This window comes from Aulostomus chinensis, chromosome 3 (genome assembly GCF_037954235.1).
Source record: "Aulostomus chinensis isolate RoL2024-O1b breed Wild chromosome 3, RoL_Achi_v1.0, whole genome shotgun sequence".
In the NCBI taxonomy this organism is placed as follows: Eukaryota; Metazoa; Chordata; class Actinopteri; order Syngnathiformes; family Aulostomidae; genus Aulostomus; species Aulostomus chinensis.
This window is the reverse complement of record NC_141322.1, coordinates 25,490,005-25,513,195: the sequence shown is the minus strand read 5'-3', so window position 1 is coordinate 25,513,195 and position 23,191 is coordinate 25,490,005. Positions and strand designations below refer to the sequence as shown.

The following is a 23,191-nucleotide window of genomic DNA, read 5'->3' as shown; positions in this document are numbered from 1 at the left end:
ACAAGGGCAATATTGTTATGTACAATTGCAGAGCCTTCTCAAACCATTAGAACGCAATAGGAAATTTGCAGGCAGCTATGCAACACTGCCTATCTATTAAAAAGCAGCCTCCTTCACTGGAGACAAAATCAATTTCAATTAACTCATGTTGGCCAAGAGAGGCCCCAACTTCTAAGCTGAGAGATGGGCAGAGATAGCAAATGACAGCTTCAGCATAAGCTGCTGACAAGCACACAGGTCGTGTATCAATTGAACCCAGAAGCTGGGATCTCATGAGCACTCCTGCTATCAAAGCTTCAGAGATGCATTGAGCACAGCTTATCTGATCCATTTTTATTTTTTTGGCGTTTAAATCTGAAATCTGTATGTGCAAAAAAAGGCACAAGTCACCATAATTTGCAGTGACAACATTAAGTGTTGTTTTACATTCTCTCTACAAACTGTCCAGTCAGTTATTTTGTTTTTGAGGTGGTTTGTTTGGTTTGATACTACTGGCTGCTCCCCACAGCCAGCAGTAAATATTTGCAAGTATTGGCTGAATATCCACTTAGCATATGCGGTCTGAAATATATGCATCACTGTACGCAACATGTGTGCTGATAGTAGACCACCCAGACCAACAGCCAACTCCAGCAGTAGCATAAGCAGCAACAGGAGGCTCCCAACACATCACAGTTGAAGGCAAAATAAAAGCCCTGAGCTGCCTCATTAATAAAGAAGTGTACTGTTGACAAGCACAATTACCAATGCAAATTTTATCAAACAATTATAGCAAATTAAAAAAAAAATACTCAGATCATTTGCTAAAACAATCAATGTAAGGTCACATGTAGATCACATTTACACAGGGCTGTTCTTATTGTCTCTTTCTGCATATATGTTTGAAAATTAATCCAAAACAATGGGTATGTGACCCACATATTTGTGCGCAAGGAACAAAACACTTGCAGACATTATCCTGGTGACAAAACTGCTGTTTTAATAAGATGTAGGGGACAATTTGAGCCATTTTTATTTCTTAATATTTGAGTTGTAACAACTATCTTAAAATATAGCACTGAATGAATATACAGATTTTTGCATGTGGTTCTCACTGGAGGTGTTTGTGCTGGTCCACTGATCACTCCTGTTGTTGGACATTCGAAGTCCCATGCACGTACAACTTTGTATCACTTTTCCTTAAGATGTCATATACTGTAACTGATCCATAATATGTTGTTTACACTCATACTGTCAACACTAATAACTGGGAAATTATACTATTCAGTCTGAATCTGAAATAACCTGTGAGGTATTGAATCTGCACCATTTTTGTATCTGATGGTGGATAATGAACTGTCTGAGTGAGAAAGATCCTCATATTGCCATGGTGACTGACTCCACAATACTTAAACCTCCTGGAAAAACTGTAAAGATGAAAAAGCAAACAGAACTTTACTTTTTAATCTCTCACATTTAACTGTTAAGACAAGTAATATCATGATAATGTTTTACTTTTAGATTTAATGTAATTGGAATAAATCCATGAAACAGCACAGCTTTATTTACAATCTTGTTTATGAGTTTACCTGTCTACAATTTCAGTTAGTACACATCACGTCACGTGTCATCTGACACACGTCAGTAATCAGTGCAGACTGTGACAGGCTGTTTTACAGTCTTCAGGGACGATGAACCCTGACCTTTCATAGTAGTGGGTAGCCATGTTGTCATGTCAAGTGCACAGGAATTCCTGCAATCTCCTACTCCCCCTCACACATACAAATGAGCCGATACAGACCTACAGTACAATAAACTTGCTGCACACACTGACATACGCATACAGATAATATACAACTGTTCATCCATGCAAATGCACACACACACAATCAACCACCCCACAATCATGCAATCCCTTTCATTAATAAACTATGCCTATGCCTGGAGAGGAGTTCATGCATGAAAGACAAAAGCATTACGTAACGTATGCATGGAATTCTAAATCACAGGCTCAGCTTTGGGTTTTCACAAGTGGGAGTGTTAGCTTTAAATAGCTTGGATTATAACAAGGGATGCTTCACACTGGGTTTGCCTCATCCAGTCCGGCATGCCTCTATGGCAGGGGGTGGGCTAATGCACTGCTAACTGCCTTAAGAAAGAGAGAAACTGACTCTTGACTAGACCGCCACAATACATATAAAGTTCTCATTTATTGTATTTTCTTCCAGTGTTTGCCTGCTCATGATGTCCTCTTTTTTTCACAAAAAAAGGGAATTAATTGTTTTTTTCTGAGGTAGATAAAGCTAAAGCCTTATTAAATTTGTTCCTCTTTTACAGTTCATCCAGATGACGAACAGCAAAAATACAATTATGCTCAAGAAAAGAAAATTGTTTCCTCTGACCTTCCGAATGTTCTTTTTTTTTTTTTTTACCCTGAACATGCTATAACTGACAGAGTAATATACCTGCCTTTCAAAGAAACTTTCCTGAAACATCAACACCCAGAAACATGGTCCATCAAAGGTCAGTGGCTAAACCATTTAGAACACACTCACAGCTGTTCCTTCCTAGACAACAGGGTTATCAATTATGTGATTCTAGCTGTTTCTTAAATGAAAAATTAAATATTGTGCAAGGTTACATACAATCATAGAAATAAATTAAGGATTTGAGAATTCTATCCCTGAAAAAGTATGTATTTTGAAGGACAGGACAACTGGGGAAACAAAGAACTTGATTTAACTCGACACTTCAGTGTGATGCACAAATAGTTTTAAGAGGAACATCATATGAAAGCATGAATTACACAGGAAACTGAAACCAAAGAGTTGTGAACCTTATGTGGTCTTCAATAAGTAATCCTAAAATGCAAGGTATATGGGAATTAGTGATTGATTTCTGTGGCTTGTGGTTTTTCAGTATTTTTTGCAAAGACACGCAATTATTCAACAAAGCCAGCAAGCTGACACATCAGCTGAAGGTGTTTCTGGGACTTCCTTTTTTTTAAATCCATAAAGTCAGTGAAACCCCAATTAAAATGTTACTGGTGCTGAAAGACAAGATATCTTCTACTGTGAACATGGTCTTGAAATCCTTTATAGTTTCTTCATTCATCCAGCTGAGAACACACGATATACTGGTGACGAATCCCTAATCAAACAGTTTAATCAATGTTGGCATATCCAGAGCAACAGCAAGTTCTGCTGGATTGATGCGATGACAAAATGTCAGTCACCTCCTACATTCCATTGCCTGCTAGTATATTCAGGTGTGATGGATGACACAAACAGCAAATCTTACAAAGTCTTTGTCCTCCAAAGATCTATGAAGTGTCTTTATTTCCCAGAAATCAGAGACCAATCCATCATAAAAATTGAAGAGGTGGTTGCCTTGCAACCGTTTCAGAGGCAAAGACTTCTGAAGGCTGTGGTATGTGCATATGAAAATCTGCAAGACTTCCTAGCATGATTGAGGGCAAAGGATTGTGTTTGTGCCTTTTATTTCACATCTTGCGCAGCTTTTTGATATGGAAATTTTTGAGGTTACAGTTCGGCTCATTCTCAAGGCTTTGTCTATGGATCTCAATAAGCCTTGAGAGAGTGAGAAAGTGAAAGAGATGGGAAATTGGGGCTAAAATAAGAGAATAGAAAGTAGAAAGTGTGTGTGTGTGAGAGACAGAGAGAGAGAGAGAGAGAGAGCGAGAGAGAGAGCAAGAGAGAAAGAAAGAAGAGGAGAGAAAGTAATAGAGACGGTGAGAGAGACCTCGTTTGTTGTGTCTCCAATGTAGTGATGGAGCCACTGCAATGCACCAAAACCAAGGGGAGAGAGGTTGTAAGAGTGAGGGGGTGGAAAGAGAGAGAGAAAGAAAGATGGAGGGAGGAGAGGAAAGAGAGGGAATAAGAAATACAGAGAGGGGGTAACAGCAATGGCAAACAGATACAATATGAAGAGGAGGAAAGAGAGATCAAGCAGAAGAGGATGGCGAGAACGCCAGCAAACCTGTACTGTGATAAGAGAGAAGCACAATAAATCTATCTGCCATCCATCTAGCTTTAGCTCACTCTGTTGACAACTGGGGGGAGGTAGGAAGGGGGTAATGGTAATGGCTAAAATCCGAGATGTTAGAACTTCACTTTTCTTTTCACCTTGTGATTCACAGGGACAATCCTGATCCCTGCTACTACAAGTAAAACTACACTCACAAAATGCAGACTGCCCATTCTACCAATCATCCTCTCCACACACCATCAACGAAGCAAGCCGACCAAACACCCATTCACACACACTGGTGATTTTTAACATCCATTCAGTGGGCCAGACAGACAGAGTGGCCAGCGCTGAATGAACACAAGGGAGAGAGTGGTTTTAAAAGAGACGGGATTTGGTTTCAGGTGAAAGAGTTCTATGTGAGAACGATACTTAGAAATGACTGAGAGCAGGTGTTAGATACACATCAGGTGAACATGTGATAAAGACCAATCGCACATGCAGCCAAGCGGTAATATCTGCAGTTTACTGGGCCAACAAGAAGCACATGGTGGGGAAATGAATGACTGCGGAGAGAGAGAGGATCAGAAAGTGCCCACTTCAAATACCCATCGTTACAGCAGCTCCATAAGCACTCTGCTTTTGGCAGGTAGATAAAGCGAAGGTCACAGAGACTTGAAAAGGAAAGGTGAGAAAGAGAGCAAAGGCCTGAGAGGGAAAGAAACCCAGAGGATTAATGGTTTGTCTTGACTCAATCCAGTCTTAGAGCAACTCTCAGACTGTTCCCAAACTGGCCAGTGGCCACATCTAAATAAATTTAGGACTGTGTGTAAGATTTGGTCTATCTAGTGACATCAATAGGCAAGGTTTGAGAGTGCAACCCCTCAACACATTCTTCCCTTAACAGCTTGAAAGGTCAATCAAGCATGAGAAATGTCTAAAAAAGTGAATTTTCCAATATGTCACAACCTAACATGCCAACACCAACTATATACTCAAATGTGAAACACTAGTGATCCTTGCAGGGTCTTTGGTAGCCCACAATTCACTAAGTTTCTAGTGACTATTGACTGGATTTGCATGCCAACAGAGGGACAATCAATCTTAGTTGAAGCATTCTGCCAAAGAATCTTCACCATTTTCTTTTCTGACCAACAAATAAAAAACAAACAAACAAACAAACAAATACAGCTAACTGGCGCAAACTTTAGCAATCACATTCAATCACAAACACAACTGCTGGCAGCATGCGCTAATGTCTTAATTTATTTGAAGTACAGTTAGAATGCTGTAGTGGCGGCAATTCTGATGATAACAATATGACAGCTCATCACAGGATAGAATAATACATCATATTTGCATTAATTAGTTAGAAATTAAACAGTCAAATCATTAAAGTATAGCAGCATAACTGCCTACATCTGTTGATTTAAGACTGAAGACATCTAGAACTGCAGCTCTGCAGACAGTGGCTCAGCTACTGGATCATAGACCACAGCAGATGCACTGGCAAACTCCCACTGGAAAGTACTGCTCCGAACACTGCTTATAAATGAAGGTATGAAGGTGTGGTGATCTGATGGAAGAATACAGCAAAGCCACAAAATTGTAGACTACAATGACGATTTGGAAACCCTATCATATGCAGCCTTGCTGTACAATCAGTCCTGACATTGCTCTCCAGTAGTGATATGCATGGTTACCATGGTGGAGACTGTGCAGTGAGCTGACACATCCCTTGGACTGTGGAACAACTGCAGTGAGGTACACAAGGGGCCAAAGGCCATTCTTCTCCCGCTGGTCTCCTCCAGTGCTATGGCAACTAGGCTGGTAGTCAGTCAGCCAAATAAAGTTATTAAAATTAACAACAAAAATTCCAATTCAGAGCACATAAAATTTAGCTTGTGGCACAACTCTTAGATCATACAGTGGGTCTTATTTCACAGTTCACCTTTTCAAAACCCAAATTATGCCTCTACCAGGGCCAAAATATTTCCCCAAAGAGAGAGAAAAACAGAAAACCTGTAAAAACATATATAGAGAGAGGAAAAATGTTGTACAGCAGTCCTGAAGGGCAGGAAGGCCTGGTATAATTCCTGAATACCAGCCTGGCCCCATGGGGATCCATGACCTGCATCTCTGGCCCGCTGCTCTCTGCCTCCATCGCTTCAGCAGACGGCACATGCGCTCCTCTCTAAATCAAACCAAAATAACACACACCCCACAACTCCACAGCAGAATGAGTAGCTCTTACATTCTGCTGGCTGTGATTTATTCTGGAGACCACTGTAAATTATCATCTGACCTATTAAAATAAATTCCTCTTGTTCCTAGTCATTGGTCTTTATGAATATGTTTTGAGTTGGAAATAAAATGGCTTTTTTTTTTTCCCCTACACAAGCATCTATTGAATTTTCCCCCGGGAGTTCAGCTGTTCAATGTAAGCAGAAGAGCCCTGAGAGACACGGCTGCCCATGGATTTGGATGGTGATGCACAGAAAGAGGGCTGCTCCCAAAGGACCCACAAATAACAACTCAAAATGATGAAACTAACTACAAAGCCATGATACACCATCTGTGACACACGCAACGCATATTGCAGACAAGGCGCTGAGAGGCGAAGAGAAGAGGGTCAGAGGCTGAAATCGACTGCTTTGAGAGGAATTACACACAGAAACTCCACATTGTCCTCATTCCAAGATGATCCCCATGTGTTCTTTGTCTACTTAGCCATTTCAAAATATCCCACTTTTTTGGTTTTGAGGGTAAATACCTCAAATTTTTCATTATTAAGTATTACAGTGTTTATTTGAACAACACCAAACTAACTGATAATCAGTATCATATAAACTAATACAAGACCAAAACAGAAAAATCGTATGCAATCTTATGTAATTACCTTGAATAATTACTCTGATAATAATTACTCAAACAGTTGCAAATTATAAAGTAATGAAATTTCTGTAGATTAATTCAGATTTGACCCTTGTTTGAGGGATGATGTAAATGTGGAGTGTAAAATGTTTTCAATACCAGATATGACACAAAATCAAGAAAAAAAATTGATGCAAAATTTCATTTTACGGTAGACTCTTCTCACACTGGTTTTACTCCTCGTCTCAGGATTAATTTGAGTGAAAGATGGAGTCGGCTACAGAGAAATTTTGGTTGCACTCGTGGTGCTTGAGACTTTTGACATTTGTTAAGATGGGATGTTGGGAAACATGATTAATGAGCTGCTCATCCATTTTCCTGGTTCGTTCTGCTTGCCTGACATCAATATAAACTCAGAGGCACTAGCAACCAGACCCAATACAAAATGTCTACCGCACTACATCAGCACTCAGTTTCCAAAGGAACCCAAAGAAAAGTTTGCCTCAAACACTTTTGACCAGAAAGGCTTTTGGGGCAGAAAGACCCCTGAGTAAAAACAATTCCAAAAGAAACATGCTTTTTGTCAGAAACCTGAAGAAAATCATGTGAGTTAGTATAAATACGACAGCAAGTACATTCATAATCCACCAGTGTCAGAGTAAGCAAATAGAAAAATGGTCACAGATATCACTCAATAAACTTCATTTGAAGTTTGGATTTCAATTCTTGTACCTCAGCACCTGCAGCACCTGTGGGATGATGTTTCTAGGTCATCTGTTCATCTGTTCGTCAAAAGGTGAAGGCCACTGTCACCTCACATGATAGCAGTAGCTGTAGAACTCTTTGAAAGAATTTCCTAAAATTCAGCACCAACATCCACTCAGTCCTAAGGATTAAATGAAAAGATTTTTTTTGGTCAAAGCTCAAGGTGTGACAGGCACATTCCATAACCCGATTTCTAGTTTCTCGTTCTTTTTCCTCTTCTACGTAGATTCACTTTTAATTTGTATCCTTATTTTGTTTTTGTTTAAGTTCTGGTAACAAAACTCTAGTTAGATTAAAGAAAACATCAAGGTTTGTGTTAAAACAGAAAACATCACGACACTAATTCTGGGTTGTCTATCTGTTAAAAAGACGTCCCGTCAGAAGGCCCTCAAAGCAAACTTCTCCTTTGTTTACAGAACATATTTTGATCAGTCAAGAATCATTTCGACACGCAAAATGACACAACATATCAGACAAATTTTAGTTTATTTTTTCACTGTACTGAATTTTGAGATTTATGAACACATGTAGGCGGCACGGTGGTGCAGTGGTCAGCACTGTCGCCTCACAGCAAGAAGATTCTGGGTTTGATTCCTGGCTCAGGCACGGGATCTTTCTATACGGAGTCTGCCTGCTCTCCCTGTGCCTGTGTAGGTTCTCTCTGGTACTCCAGCTTCCTCCCACAGTCCAAAGACATCAATTGGGGACGAGGCTGGTTGATACTCTAAATGGACCGTAGGTGTGACTGTGAGTGTGAATGGTTGTTTGTCTCTATGTGTTGGCCATGCGATGGACTGGCGACTTGTCCGGGGTGAACCCCGCCTCTCGCCCGAAAGCCGATGGGACAGGCTCCAGCCCCCCCACAACCCTTAATCAGGATAAACGGAAGAAAATGGATGGATGAACTGACAACCTGGTTTATTTTGTGAAAATATTTTGTCAGACAGTGAAAAGGGCTTTCAGTTTATAGATCCAACGTTAAGGCCATGTGTTGCAGAATTAGCCATGGATATCCAAATTAGAGAATCGTGGACATGTGAAGGATGTGTCATCAAGAGATTTGTGTGGTAGAGGGGAATGTTCTACCTCTCCCCTCTTGATGTCTCCCCCCGTTCGTCCTGTGTTAGTATCACTGAGGTCTGCCCTGCAGCCTGCCTGCATGTGAGGAGGATTTTGTCACTTTATATCAATTGATCCCAATCCTCCACCACACACACACAGTATATACACACACACACCTCCCCCACAAACCCCTGCCACCACGTTTGCAGACAGAGTTACATAACGGCACGAGGATTTCTGGGCTAAGAGAGATTTACTCCCCCTCGTGCACAGCTACCTTTTCCTCTCTCCAGTCGTTCTTGCTTCTCATCTTCACACACAAGTGCATGCACACCCATTTCCCTCAGTCAAGCATATGCTTTACATGCACCTTCCATCACACGTACAGCGCAGACTGTTGTGTAATTCACTGGATTTCTGATCCCAAATCAGTTTTTTACCACATCATTCTGACTGAGGGGAGTACAGCAGAGCTAATGGAGAGAAAGAACACAAGCGCCCCCTGTTGTCTCAGCACAAAAACACATCTGTCTGTTTCACTGCAGAACAATTGATTTCTCATATTCAGCCTTAAAAATTACAGTTCCAAGAGTGTCTCACAAGATAGACACCCAATCTCTGCAACGGCAGGTGAAAACATATGATTTGATTTTTTCCCTCCCGTAAAGGTTTTAACATTAATTCAGCACCCAACTCCAGTGCCAGATGTTTGTCCATCATTAAAACATAAAGTAGACTGCCCTCTGCTGTCTCGCCACCGCCATCACATCTCCCATTTTACCACACAGTATCCTAGCACCAAAAGATTCAGCTCATTTAATTCAATTTAGACCACTCTTTTGAAATTAGATTGGAGCCGGATAGGTGATGCTGCATGAATTGTATTGATCTAAACTACATTGATGGTTCCCCTTTTGACAGGAAACGGAATAACTGCGTGAGTGATGGCACAGAGGCGATGGCATTTAACGGCTGGCTAGATTACAAATCAATGGCTCTTCTAAGGGAACGAAATTCAGCTATTTAATAGAATTACAGTGAGAGGAGGACAGATGGGAAGATACACTAAACTGTTTTGTACCAACTGGACATAATTTCCCCATCAACACAGGTTTATCACTCAAACAGGCCCGAGGGTGCATATCACGTTACTGTCAATTAACAGATCCACAATTCACGACCAGTACCAGAACATGGGCAGAAGCAGTTATCTTTGCAGTCCGCGTCAAAACAGAATTTGTCTTGAAAAATAGTTTAACAAGAAAGGTTACCGACTGTTTAGGCACAAGAAATACTATTAAGTTTCAGGGGATCTTCATTAAAGATACACTTGCTGATGATTTTGTGACTGCAGCCATGTCCTTCAGGTTCAGTGATGTCATGCGACGTGTCTGTTGAATGTAAATATAGGTTGTTTTGGCACGTTTGCATTAAACAACTGTGGTTTTTCTAGGATTAACAGTTTCTTCCCAATAAATGTTGTTGGCCTACTGAGCCAGTCGGAGGAAGCCTCATACTATATTTCAAATCTATGTGCCTGATGTGATAACTCCAAATTGATAACGTCCCTTTAATCGACTGAAGCATGTGAAGATTTGGTGCTTTATTGGTTTTCCAAGATGTTCCATGAGATGCCTGACTCACTAACATCCATATCTCTCCATCTCCTTTGCTGTCAGCATCCCCTAATTATTCAATGTGCACCACACTGAAAATGTTATAAGTGGGAATTTATACTACTATAATCTGAGTAGATTTTCCAGTTAGTCATGGAAGTGTGAAGCTGGCACATTAATATCAAACAACAAGAAAAATCGAACAGGCGGAGTGGATCAGGTGCAATGAAAACAGACCCATCACATCTCATCATCCCCAGTCCCACTACACACACACACACACACACACACACACACACACACATAGCATAAGATTCAATGAAGAACATGTATTCGTTGTGTCATATTGTGCTGCTAGTGTTGTTGCAGATGTGGAGGGATGCTGCAGTCGGTCTACAGTTAAGGCAAAAATCGAGCCTGTACATTTTCTAACTCCAAACACAGCTTTGCTAGAATGTGTGAGAAAATGCCCAACGAAACACTGTCGAGCGAGGCTTGAAGAAACACTTTCATTGCAAATGTATTTCCTGAATGAATTATTATTAAAACAATATGTTTATTTATAGTATTTTTTTTTTACTGTGAATACATTTCCATGGGGCCTGAGATTTTGACTAACTGGTTAAAGTAAATTTATTCTTTAGCACTGCAGGGTGTGTTTGTGTGTACATAATTTTATTTTTTAAAAAATGGGTAAACACACATCTCATGAAAAAATTACCTTAGATTTCTGATAATCACTTCATTCACAGTGTCTCATATTTGACTGGATGTCAAAGTCAATTAGCAGCATCAGGATGGTAGGAAAGTGTTCTGGCTCTAAATGGCTACAGAAATACCAGAGCTCGTAATAATCCAAATAACCTGGCACTACATTACAGGGAAAAAGGAGACCACAACTTGTCATGGCAACACATAACAAATAACAGCAGTGGAGAAAGGGACGCTGGCATGGGCGTGGTAGTGGTTGGAAAGTGGAACTGACTACCCAGGGCCCAATTAGGGAGATAGGCCCATGAAAATCCTTTTTTTTTGTGTGTGTGTGTGTGTGAGTGATTTTTTTATTTCAAATGATTGAGGTGGTGAGTGAAAGAGTCACTCAGCAATATAATCTGATCTGATTGTAGCTTAAAACCCTATTCATGATTTTTTATTTAAAATAAATACCCCTTTTTAGGGCCTGAGCCAGAAGGTACTTCTGGGCGAAGACCCTATTATTTTTCCCTCTCTTTTTTTTTTGCTCACGTGCCTTGTGCACTGGCATAGGGGCCCACCCACATTTGAGAGTACACAGGGCCCAGAATGTGGTGCTACGCCCCTGGACGCTGGTATACAGTTAACACAGGCATAACAAGAACACTGGGAATTTTGAATATTTTTGCATGCCAAGGTTGCTAAAAATGTAAAGATATTGAAATGACAATGTATCGGTTAGCCAAACAAAAGCTCACATCTCAAACTACATGCAATCCATGTATAAAATACATTATCAACTTCTGTGGCAAAATGAACTGTTTTAAGACAAGCTCATCTGAGGGTGGATAACACTGTCCTCTTACCACAAGTGATTTAATCAGCCACCCTGCTTATTAATCCTACAACAGGATTTGTCCACAAAAGGCCTCTGTGATTCCATATCTGTTCTCCATCGGGCTGCAGAAATGCCCGAATAAGCACACAAACAATATTCTTGCCAACTGCCCATTATCACTGGTGGACAATTACTGGGAGCCACTGCTGGACAGAGATTTCATTAAATTTTCTTGAATCATCATCTTGCTAAGTTACAATACTAACGGTTTCAGATCAGAAAAAATCCAGGCGACAAACAAATACCAAGACACTAATGCTACATTGGTGTTTGTCTTGTGGACGGATGAGAGACGCAGGATATCAATCTCTGTTTTTGCTGCTGTCATAAGGTTATAAGGTTGTGCTGATGCTGTGATTGTGGCTGTTGTTGTCGTCACTCGGCCCTCATGCTGTGTCATTCTCTGCTGGTCTTCATTTGCCAGGAAGGAAACAAAACATCCTGACACAGATTAAACCCCGGCCAAGTCGCTGCTTATGGACCATAACATTGAGGACAAATTGGGGGATGTTTATTTAAGTCAAATGGGTTCCACGTTAGTTCCAAAAGAATGCAGTGAAACAAAGTATTAAAATAGAGCCACAAGTCTGTAAATATACAGGTTTACAAGAACAATGCCAAAACAAACTTGTGTATCAAGAGGATGGGCATCATTCGTAGATTATGTTAAACCCCCCCAAATTTTCCATGAGAGTTTGATATATACGGAGGTTTCCTCTCTCATCCCAAACCTTGGTTTCATTTAAACAGCTGCTGTGAGAAAGCAAAAGGTTTTGAGAAGAACCACGATTGATCAAATGACTAGGTAATGATGAAGCCACAGATAATTAGCTCTACTGTGATTGCTCACATTTGCTTCGTTTCACCACTTCCATTAGTGCCCTTTCCCATTCTTACTGCAGCTGGTAGTTCTTTTTATCCTTTAAAAGCTCTCATAAACGCTGTTGCTACCAGACAAGCTGCATCAGGCAGACAGAGTAAGCAACTAGCTAGCTATTCTATGATGCATCACGTTGCAGCCGTGGAAGAGTCTGCATCAATTCAGTGACAGAGCATAACTGATTATTAACCCACTGATGTTTATTGTTGTTATCCTGTTTTGAGATGGAAAGAAATTCTGGGAGCAATGATGCATAGAACTGTAGGAGCCTCTTGCTGTTTACCACTTGCTGTAATGCCACCAAAAGGTAAAAAAAAAATATATATATATATATATATATATATATATATATATATATATATATATATATATATATATATATATATATATATATATTTGAAGATTAACAACAATAAGTAATAATAATGCTCATAAAAAAAACTTTCATAGTTGTCAGGTCCTGGTGTAAAAGCAAACTGTCTCAAATCCTGTCAACAGCGGGGCATCAGTGGCCAACTGCTAGGTGAGAATCATCTTGTCCTCTCTGACGGACAGCCCAACTGATTTAACAAAGATATAGCTTTTTACACCATTTCAAGGTCAAGGGCAGAGAGAACACTTGGCAGTGAAATGAGGCTCTTCGTTTCCTGCCGCAGCCCGTCACCATCAGCCACACTGGCTGGCTGAGCCTTCTGAGCTCACACCTCCCTCTGGATCAATAGAAACAGGATCACGGATCCAGGCCGGGAGGTAGAACTTCCATATCACTGCGGTCCAAAAGCTAAAATAAGAACAAGACGGGGGAACGGTAGACACTGAGGTATTATCTTGCACAAAAATGCCATAAGTGGCATAATTTCACTAACAGATTCAGAGTGACACACAAGGTGCTAAAGACTGCCCGGTGTCAGAGACTCTCTCTTTGTCCTAAGTAAACAGAATATATTTGCATTTTGTCACATAAAACAAGTCATTTGAAAATATTACATCATCTATCATTATTTCAATCTATTTCAATCAACCCCCCCCCAAAAAATCCCAAAACAAAACAGAAAGGATCAAACACACCATCCCAAAAAGAACAAAAGTACTTTTTTTTTTTTTTTTTTAAGGTACTTGCTTGATCTTAAGTGTTTTCAGCTTGTTGCAAGACCATTGGTGGACAACTCTGATGAAGATGTAGTGTGTCGCTATGGCAACCAGCAAAGTGGCTGTAGAGACAAGAGTCTCCTGTAGCTGAGCAAAAACAGTGCATATGTAAAAGGAAGTCCTTTAAAAAAAGCACTCCCTGACACATAGGAGGAACACAAGGAGACGTTGATTTGTTCCAAGCGACCCACTCAGCCATCCAGAAGAATGATTGAGAGACACAGGGGCATTTTGGTCAGTTAAGCTAAGGCAAGGAAGTGCTGAAGGGACATTTTTTTATTCAAATTCACCAGCACAGGGGAAGATGGGGGCATCTTTTGAACCTCTGAGGCTCCTAAAGCCACATTTAGAAATAAACAGGCTCTGAACTGGTGATTAAAAGCTCTCATTCCTCTTCTCAGTGAGTGGCTGTTTTAAGAGTCTGTCTGCATTGCTGAACCTTGGAAAAGCAGCACTGCTTAAAAGACAATAGGGGACAAACATATGTTGTATAAACAATGGTTCGTATATGCCCGGCTGAGGGTTATGTCGGTCAAGGATTACGCAAGCAAAGAAATTAAGGAGGAGCAAACCTGGAGCCGCAATAAAATTATAAATCTCCATTTATGGGGATCTTGGGAGCCTGGCCAATTAATCTCATACGCCTTTAATGTAGCAGCCTTCCGCAGTTAGAATTAAATGTATTGATTCATTTGGAGATAAATGTTCATTTGCACTTGACTGGACTTGAATGGCTGCACTTTTACTTATGCTAATGATTGGCAAAGTTAAAGGCTTCCATTCCAGGCTGAATGGTAATTTCAGGCACCGTTTGTTCTGCACTGCTGCATTCCATTCAGACTGACAGGACCTTGATTATCTCACTCATGTGCGTTTGTGACAGGACAGAGACACAATGGCACTTTTCCCCCGGAGGCAGGTCGGGAACAACTCAGAGCGCCAGTGGAGGAAATTTACATTATTTACCCTAAAACTGGAAATAAAAATGTTTTACTAGAGTGTGCATAAATAAGAATTGCCCTATTATTGTTTAGTGAAGATGATTTATGTCCAGCTAAGGGTAAGATACAGCGATTCTGCTCTAAATTATATATTGCAGAAATCATCATCTGTATCCTAAAGAAAATACTCCTAGAACAGGAAGTGTGTATTCAAATATGATATTATGATATCAGCTTCAATGATTGTGACAAATGAACAAAGTCCAGTTAAGTGAAAAGATGTACAATAAGCAAACTCTCAAGTAAGACAAAATCGGAATCAGTTCACAACACCTGCTGTTGTAATAAAAGAAAAATCAAATATTTAGTGCCAATTTCCAAATACTGTATTGCAAAAAGAGGCATCACAGCATAGTGATTACAGCATCATTATTTTTGTCCAACCCCTTGTCTGAAACAAAGCACCCATACCACACTTTCAAGCTCTCACTACAGCCAAACATCTTCGAAGGTACTTGACATTGACATCTCCTTCCCAACAGCAGGGAAACAAGTAGTTTACCTGCTGTGGTTTTAAGTGACACAACATAAATTGTAGCCTAGGTGATAAAATCTTGACGGTTAAAGTGCTGTTGGTAATGACCCCTGTAAACCGGGTCAGCAAGATTCAAAATATCAGATGGAAATGTGAGGTGCGAATATGTGACAACTGGTGGGATTCAAAGAGGAATGAAATGATGACGTGCGGTTAAGAATTGAAATGAAGTAGGAAATTAAGAAGTATTTGAAAATATGCAACAGTAAGCCATATAAAATTAGTAAATCCTACGCAAACAAAGCAAAACAAGCAACCTGTTTGTCAAAGCAAGCGCAAGTAAACGCTCAACTTGCGATGTTTTTCGCAATGCAGCTGGAAAAACATAGCAGGGGAAAAAAAATAGTCTGCGTTGCAATTTCAGTGGTTTTTTGGCCAGACCGTGCCCCGTGTGGCCATTAGAAATTCCAGTCACACACACACATCTGTCCATAGACAGCGAGGTGTCACAGCGTCGGGATATTGCTAGCATTTAGCCTCCAGCTAACAAACAGTATTAGGATAAATGAAACCGGTTTCAGGGTCTCCTACCTTTCAGCACCACTTCAGCCCCAGTGTCGGCAGCGTCCTCCCCTTCGGTGCCGCTGCTGGTTGGGGGCTCATCTCCCTCAAACAGCTGGTTCACCTCCCCCTGGATTGAGGGGCGCCGGTCACCGTCGCTCTTGGAGACGGTGAACCTCTGGCTCATGGTTGTCGCCGGTGAGACAAGCGGCGAGTCGTCTTGCCAAGGTGCTGTGTGACAGGGACGGGAAATGTTGCCACTTCACTTGTTACAGTAGTCCGCCTTCTCCGTCTGCTAGGTGCACCCTCGACTACTCTGTCCAGGAAGAACGACCGCCGTTCTTATAAGTAATACGATGTGTAATGCCGAGTGGACCGTCTCATCAACCGGTGTCTGGCGGCCGCGCACCTGGGTCCTAAAGCCGCCAGGGCACCCTTTGTAGTGCCATTTTAACAACAAAACCATACAAAATTACTAATCATACGACATGCTACATTAAGCTCAAAACACAGTGTTTTTTTTTTAAATAATTACTGACAGTTATCTATAAATTTATTGGCCATACAACAAGCCAAAGCAAGCTAATTTCCCCTACTCACTGTTGCTAGGCAACCACAGACCAAGCTAAGGATGACCTATCAGCCAGCGTACGTTTGTTGTAAAGTTAAAGTGGACGCGTCAAAAAAAAATGCAGCAAAGTTTAAAAAAAAAAAAAAAAACTTTTAGAGATATCGTGTGTAAATAAAGAGCCCCGTAATACCTCCATCACTTCAGGTTATGACGAAGAGACGTTCATCCAGTCGGGTAATTATAGGCTGTATCCGTGCCGTTTGAATTGATTTGTCAATAATCAACTCTAACATTTTACTCAAACATCACATAATGTACATTATAGCTTTACTGCTTATAGGTAAACCCATAGTAAACTTATAGTGGGCCTGGCCTCTTCTTTCCTTTAGAAACTTTAAAAAAAATTGGATGAAGCCTAATTACATCAACCCTCAGTTAATGCACGCGTCTATTTGCAATGTTCTTTCAAAGTTAGTCTACTTAATGTAGAATAGTTTTAAACTGTATGGCACTAATAAACAGTCAGTGAAAATATTAAAACATTCCTACAGTAAAAGGAAAAAAAAGTTGTTCGGTTTGTGTAACTGAGGGGGAGTTGAAACACTCTGCTTTTCACACATGGGAACATCGGGCCGATGCTTGGGCAGAGACAGGCAGCTGCAGTTAATGATGTCCTCAACATGTCCTCTGCAGCGATGGCAGCTGGCTCAAACAGCTGCCACGGTCTGTGGCACATCCCGGGCGACCGCGGCAGCTGCAGAGACCAGCGGCAGCAGCAGGCGCTGCAGGTCGGTGGCAGCTGCCTCACACTGCGCCTGCTGCAGCCGCCGTGGAGATCTCAACCCCGTGCTCCCTGAATCTTCTTTCAAAGTGAGTTTGCTCGAGGGTTCCATTTTGTAGTGGTTACCCCGACGGCCAGAGCTGGAATGGGATTATGCATTATGAATTTATGCTCGCTAGTATCGTTAGTCAAGGGTTGAACGCTGTGATTGAGTTGTCGAAACCTGGCAAAAACTACCAGAGACAGAGAGGGTAACCTAGTTAACCAGACGAAAACTGTTTCCAACTCATCAAGTGTGTCTTTCGGCAGTTAAATCACAGATTTCTGCCTCACGTCACCGATTATTGTTAAAAGAAATGGGACCGGACAACAGAAATCACTTAAAGTGTTTTCTGACGATTTGTTTCATTTACTCCTACGGTAAGAAGTTGGGGTAGTGTTCGTCGAGCGAGCCGTTAACTCGTCTAACGGAGCGGCGCATTTCTTCTTAACTCGGACGCCGCGCTGAAGTTAGTCTTACGTTGGGTGACCCGCAGACATTGACCCCGGATCAGCAGCCTTTTTTACGGGCTGTGTTGGCAGTATGTGACCGGTTAATGAATAAAGGAACACACTCCCTCTGTGTCCCCAAACAGGTGTCTCACCAAGAGATGATCCATTATTTACTGATTTACATTACTTATAGTGACTCAGCACTGCACATTATCACTAGTTTGCCCAAATAGCTTTAAATATATATATATATATATATATGTATATATATATATATTCATCCATTTTCTTCCGCTTATCCTGATTAAGGGGGGGGGGGGCTGGAGCCTATCCTAGCAGCTTTCGGGGGCAGAGGCGGGGTTCACCCTGAACAGGTCGCCTGTCCATCCCAGGGCCAACACATAGAGACAGACAACCATTCACGGGACCAGCCACACCTACAGTCAATTTAGAGTATCAATCATCCTCGTCCCCTCTTGATGTCTTTGGACTGTGGGAGGAAGCTGGAGTACCAGAGAGAACCCACACAGGAACAGGGAGAACATGGAGACTCCACACAGAAAGATCCTGTGCTGGAGCTGGGGCTCAAACCCAGAACCTTCTTGCTGTGAGGCGACAGTGCTGACCACTGCACCACCGTGCCGCCCTGACTCCAAATCAATACCAGATATTAACGCTGGACTAAGAGAAACCATTTGCATCACCAACTGCCTCCACATCAACTCATATAGACAAAAAATATATATATCATTTGCATTCACAGGACACAACACTGCATAAAAAGCTGTTTAATTTGCAAGATCCAAAACAAAAGAACATTTGAGTAGTTCAGCAGAACAGTGCTTAACTGGTGAATGAGTAAATGAACTTCTGAGTTTGTTGAAGATTGAAGGTCTCACACGAGAAACTTGTTTTTCATTTCCTTCTAGATCATTCTGGTCATGGAGTTGAAGATCCGCCAGTACCGTCCCTCTGACAAGGACGCGGTGCTGACCCTGTTCAGTGTCGGCATTCGGGAGCACATCGGCCCGTGTTTTCACAACGCCATGATCACCCCTGTCTACTTCACCATCACCTTAGTGCTGTGTGTTTTTGGCTACCTCATGGACTCTGTGTTGGTTGGTGTACTATTACCAGTACTCTGGGTCGGCCTCATCTACTACTGCTGTCATGAGATTTACGCCGGATTTGTCAGGAACCGGCTCCAGACTGACATGCAGGACATTCCAGGGACATATCTGGGCACTCCGGATGACTGTTTCTGGGTGGCTGAGGCTGAGGTGGGTGGGACGGCACGGATTGTGGGTATGGTGGCTTTAGTGGCCAAGCAAAGTGGGGAGGGGAAGTACGGTGAACTGTTCAGAATGATTGTTTCGCCATTGTGCAGACGGGCTGGTTTGGGTGCAAGGATGGCTCAGACAGTTATTGACTTTTGTGAGCAACGGGGTCTCTCCAAGGTGGTGCTGGAGACCAGCACCACCCAGACCGCCGCCGTGGCTCTGTACAAGAAACTTGGCTTCAGCCTTGTCCTCTTACACACAGACACAGAGGCTCCACTCTGGATGGTAAAGCTGTCTAAAGTAAAAGTTTTGAGAATGGAAAAACGCTTGAAAGCCTGATAGAACCCTGTGACATGACTGTTGTTGTTTTAAATTTATCAGTGGAATAAGCTTTTACATTAATACTTGATTTTAAGAATCACTTTCAAGCACTTTTTCAAAAATAGTTCCTTTTTTGGAGCTTTGAACAAGAAAAAAACATCAATACACTGGAGAAGGAGCCGTTTTGCTTTCACTGTACCCTGATAAACTTAATCCAGACACTTGTAATTTATCACGTCGTATTTTATACCTCAGAAAGATCACATGTACTGTTCATACAAAAACATGCAAGAAGTAAAATCACTTATAAAAACCATTCTGTATCTGTTTTCATGTTGCACATCATCTTATTTCCAAAGGTCACATGTATTTGAAAATAATTGAGAGTCTGTAGGCACCACACTACTATTATATTCACTAGTTTGTCAATTAATTGGGTCCTCCTCGTGTCTAGCACTGATATCTGGCACCGGAATTGACTCTCGTGATCACATGATCAGAAAGTTTTGGAAAAAAAAATGCAGAGATTTGCAGGAAAATAATTTTGCACCAAGACATGAATATGAATGTAGGAGGCAATAAGAAGGTGTGTGTCCCATAGTTCCAGTCAAGCACTTATGTCTGGTAATGAATTGATGTCCTTGGTCACATGACCCAAAGAGATTCATAAAAGAAATCTAGTTGAATTTGCAGTATATGAAATAAACTGTGTTGCAAGAAAGTATTCATCGAGGTAATAAAGGGCCATAAAAGGAGATGTGTAGATGTGAGTACTACTATTAAGAGTCCTTAAGTCACCAAACATGGAAGCTCTTGGAGAAGAACTTTAAGTGCAGTATACAAATAAACAATTTGTTTAGTACAAATATTTCCTTGTAAAATTAATGTGGCAATAAAATACAGTTTGTTGTCCTAAATTTCCAGTCTACTACTCATGGCTGGGAGTCCCCAGGTCACATGACATGGAAGCTATTGAAAAATAAGATGCTGCATATTTATATGTGTGTGTATATATATATATATATATATATATATATATATATATATATATATATATATATATATATATTGGCAAAAAAGTTTCAAATATAAAGACTTACAAACAAAACTCATGACAAAGGGGAATGGAAACTCCACAGCAGTCCATAAATAAAGTATATTACAGTTGCTACACGGCCTGGTTTGTGCCACATTGTAGCATGATGCAAGAAGTGTTTCCTCCATTGTTTTGTTTTGTTTCTTTTCTTCTATCTCTCATAACAATAGATTTGCGCTATTACACTCAGGAGGAATTTCAGTAGAAAGACAGTAGAGGGCGCAATTTACCCACACCAATACTGACACAGCCTGGCTGCAGCCCCATCAGTCAGTCACGTGAAATATGTAGAACACGGGACATACTCATACTGTAGTACTCAGAAATACACACTGCAATCTAAGGTCTGGTAAAACGTTTCCCCCGGGTCTGATAACCTGAAACGTAGAGGCTGTTTTCAGATGAAACAAAAGATGCTGTTTGCTTTTCCGATCACGTGAAATGATCTTTGTCACCAATTTGAAATATATAAATCAACACTCTAGCGAATTTGTGCATCTCCTCCTGGCGAGTGTGTCGATACCGTCATTAGTCCACAGAACTGTCCAAATACTGTTCCTCTCTCTGCGAGGTAGAGGAAGAACACTACTAGCTGAAGAGGCTGTATGATGAGAAATACACAAACAAGGTGTATGGGGGATATTTGCTCATGGAATTCTTGTTTTGATGAAAAAATATTAGCAATATTTACATTGAGTTTGAGCTCCATGTACATACATGTACGAATTGATTACAGTGTGTGTGTAATGATTATTGTCCATTATGTAATATTACATGAGAAGAGACACTCGCGCTCATGTAAACATTCACTGCCAGTCTCAGTGTCTCCTGACTGGCTGCCACTGGGGGGCGCTAAAGTCTTCCAAACATGACTTACATGGCTGCTCTATTGGGAGCTTCTCTTGGAGTGACAGTGATGGTGAAATTTTAGGGGGAGGACTACACTACATATCAAATACATGATCACGCCTTGTTCTTGGAACATGATGTGGAAAGATTAAAAAAAAAAACAACAACAACTATGACACCCCCGCCCTCACCTTAACATATTTGTTTCACAAATGTCAAACAGGAATGGGAGTGAAGAACATAATAACAAACTGGATTTTTGTAATGACAAAATTTCAGCAGCAACTAGACTTAATCTAAACTAGATTGTTAAACAATAGTTTTGATCTGAAACATAGATAAATAATTAAAGATTTATAAATGAATTAAATGTTTTGTCCAATTTCAGGAATTGGCACAGAGACTGAAATCTTAACGCAATCATGAGTAAAATTGGTCTTGAGCACAACACAACCTCTGCAAAATGATTCGATTCATAATCACGATTTGGTCTGATAACATTATGAAGTTATTTATCACCACTCAAATTAGCAGAGGGCTTAAAATCTGGTGTCCAATCTCTGCTCAGTGTGCATCCTCCCATCCGCGCACAAGCATTGCCACGGAAACAAACTCCTGAGAGGTAGTTTGGCAACAGCCTGAACAGGAGTGCCATTCATTTATATGAAAATACAATGCTCTATAGCTTTAATGACGAGGTTATTGAGTCTTTGTGACCCTCTTGTGGGACAAATCCCCGGCCATCTCTCTGATGTTTAACACCCCCCCCCCCCCCCACACACACACACACACACCTCCCTGAGCCCATAAAACCAACACATGACACTTGTTTTGAGTTCATCTCTACACACATTTCAGGTGAATGACACTTGGCAAGTGTCCATAGCAAAGAGTTAAGAAACCGAAGGGAAAGTTACTCCTGCCTGTGTAATAACACTTGGCAGTGTTTTTGTGTGCTCGAGCTGTCCGTCAACGGGTTTGAGTTCAACACTTGTGAACAAGATAGCAATATTGAATCTGTGTCAGTTGTTGAGGAGACTGAGGGGACAAACATGTCACGGTTTACTGTCAAAGGTCTTGCAACACCTAGCATGCGTACACTGTGTGATATTATACAAAGAGGGAAATGCTGCTTTCATGCTGTACCTTTACTGATAGAGACCAACATTGACTCCATTGTTCATGACGTTAGAAAATACTGAATGCAACTGATGAGGATGCATTAATCAAAACATATACATATATTTAAATCTGAGGAAATATTACCTCCTCCAATGTCTATGTAATGTTTCCTGAAAAAAATGTCTATGCTTGAGTACATGCAGTGGCTTAACAGGGTGGCAGAACTTTTGGGGGGCTGAAAATAGAGAAGATTGAAACTCGTTTCTTGACTCCATGAGACTAAACTCTACAACTCAGTAACTGCATAAATACAATCAGACAATGAACTCACTACATATTAAATACATCCTCAAAGAATTAAAGCATTTAAACAGGATACGGGGGGGGGGGGCAACCTGTTGAGTGCTAACTTACAGCAGGATGAACTGCTGTAAAGGTATCGTCACTGAGCTTAGCAAGAAATCAGTGAGACGGCTGCTGCAGCTCATCCAGGGTGCTGGAGCACTTTACACCAACTCTTAAATCACTCCGCTGGCTTCCTGTGTGCTAATGCTAGTTTTAAAATGCTATTACTTGTCCATAAGAAGTAAAGGGCTCCAGGCCTAAATACATTTCTCATTATCATTCCAATAATCAGAGCCAAACTCCCACCTATCCTACCACCTGTTGAAGGAGCTTGCTGAACTGTTCTGCTGGCTCTGTGCGCTCATTGAAATCAGGACTCCAAACAGTTTTCTTT

General features: G+C 41.0%; 2 protein-coding genes across 6 annotated transcripts in view; one reads left to right on the top strand and one right to left on the bottom strand.

Moving 5' to 3' along the window:
* Window positions 1-16,338, bottom strand: part of slc12a5a (solute carrier family 12 member 5a) — a 145,084-nt gene extending 128,746 nt beyond the window's left edge. For 2 of the 4 annotated variants that reach the window (XM_086199918.1, XM_086199921.1), the window contains exon 1: window positions 15,971-16,336. In XM_086199918.1, coding sequence (XP_086056044.1) covers window positions 15,971-16,127 — 157 coding nt within the window. In that variant the 5' untranslated portion in view covers window positions 16,128-16,336. Of the gene's footprint in view, window positions 1-15,970 lie in introns of all 4 variants that reach the window. The other 2 variants (XM_086199919.1, XM_086199920.1) reach the window with 2 other exon arrangements.
* A 391-nt stretch (window positions 16,339-16,729) lies between these two features.
* nat8l2 (N-acetyltransferase 8-like 2) lies at window positions 16,730-19,693 on the top strand. 2 transcript variants are annotated; one of them, XM_086199938.1, is made up of 2 exons: window positions 16,730-16,745; window positions 18,714-19,693. In XM_086199938.1, the coding sequence occupies exon 2, from the start codon at window positions 18,726-18,728 to the stop codon at window positions 19,401-19,403; it is 678 nt and encodes a 225-aa protein (XP_086056064.1). In that variant the 5' UTR covers window positions 16,730-16,745; window positions 18,714-18,725; the 3' UTR covers window positions 19,404-19,693. The 2 variants fall into 2 exon arrangements, with proteins under 2 accessions (XP_086056064.1, XP_086056063.1); XM_086199937.1 differs by lacking the exon at window positions 16,730-16,745 and adding an exon at window positions 17,123-17,381.
* The last annotated feature ends 3,498 nt before the right edge of the window (window positions 19,694-23,191 follow it).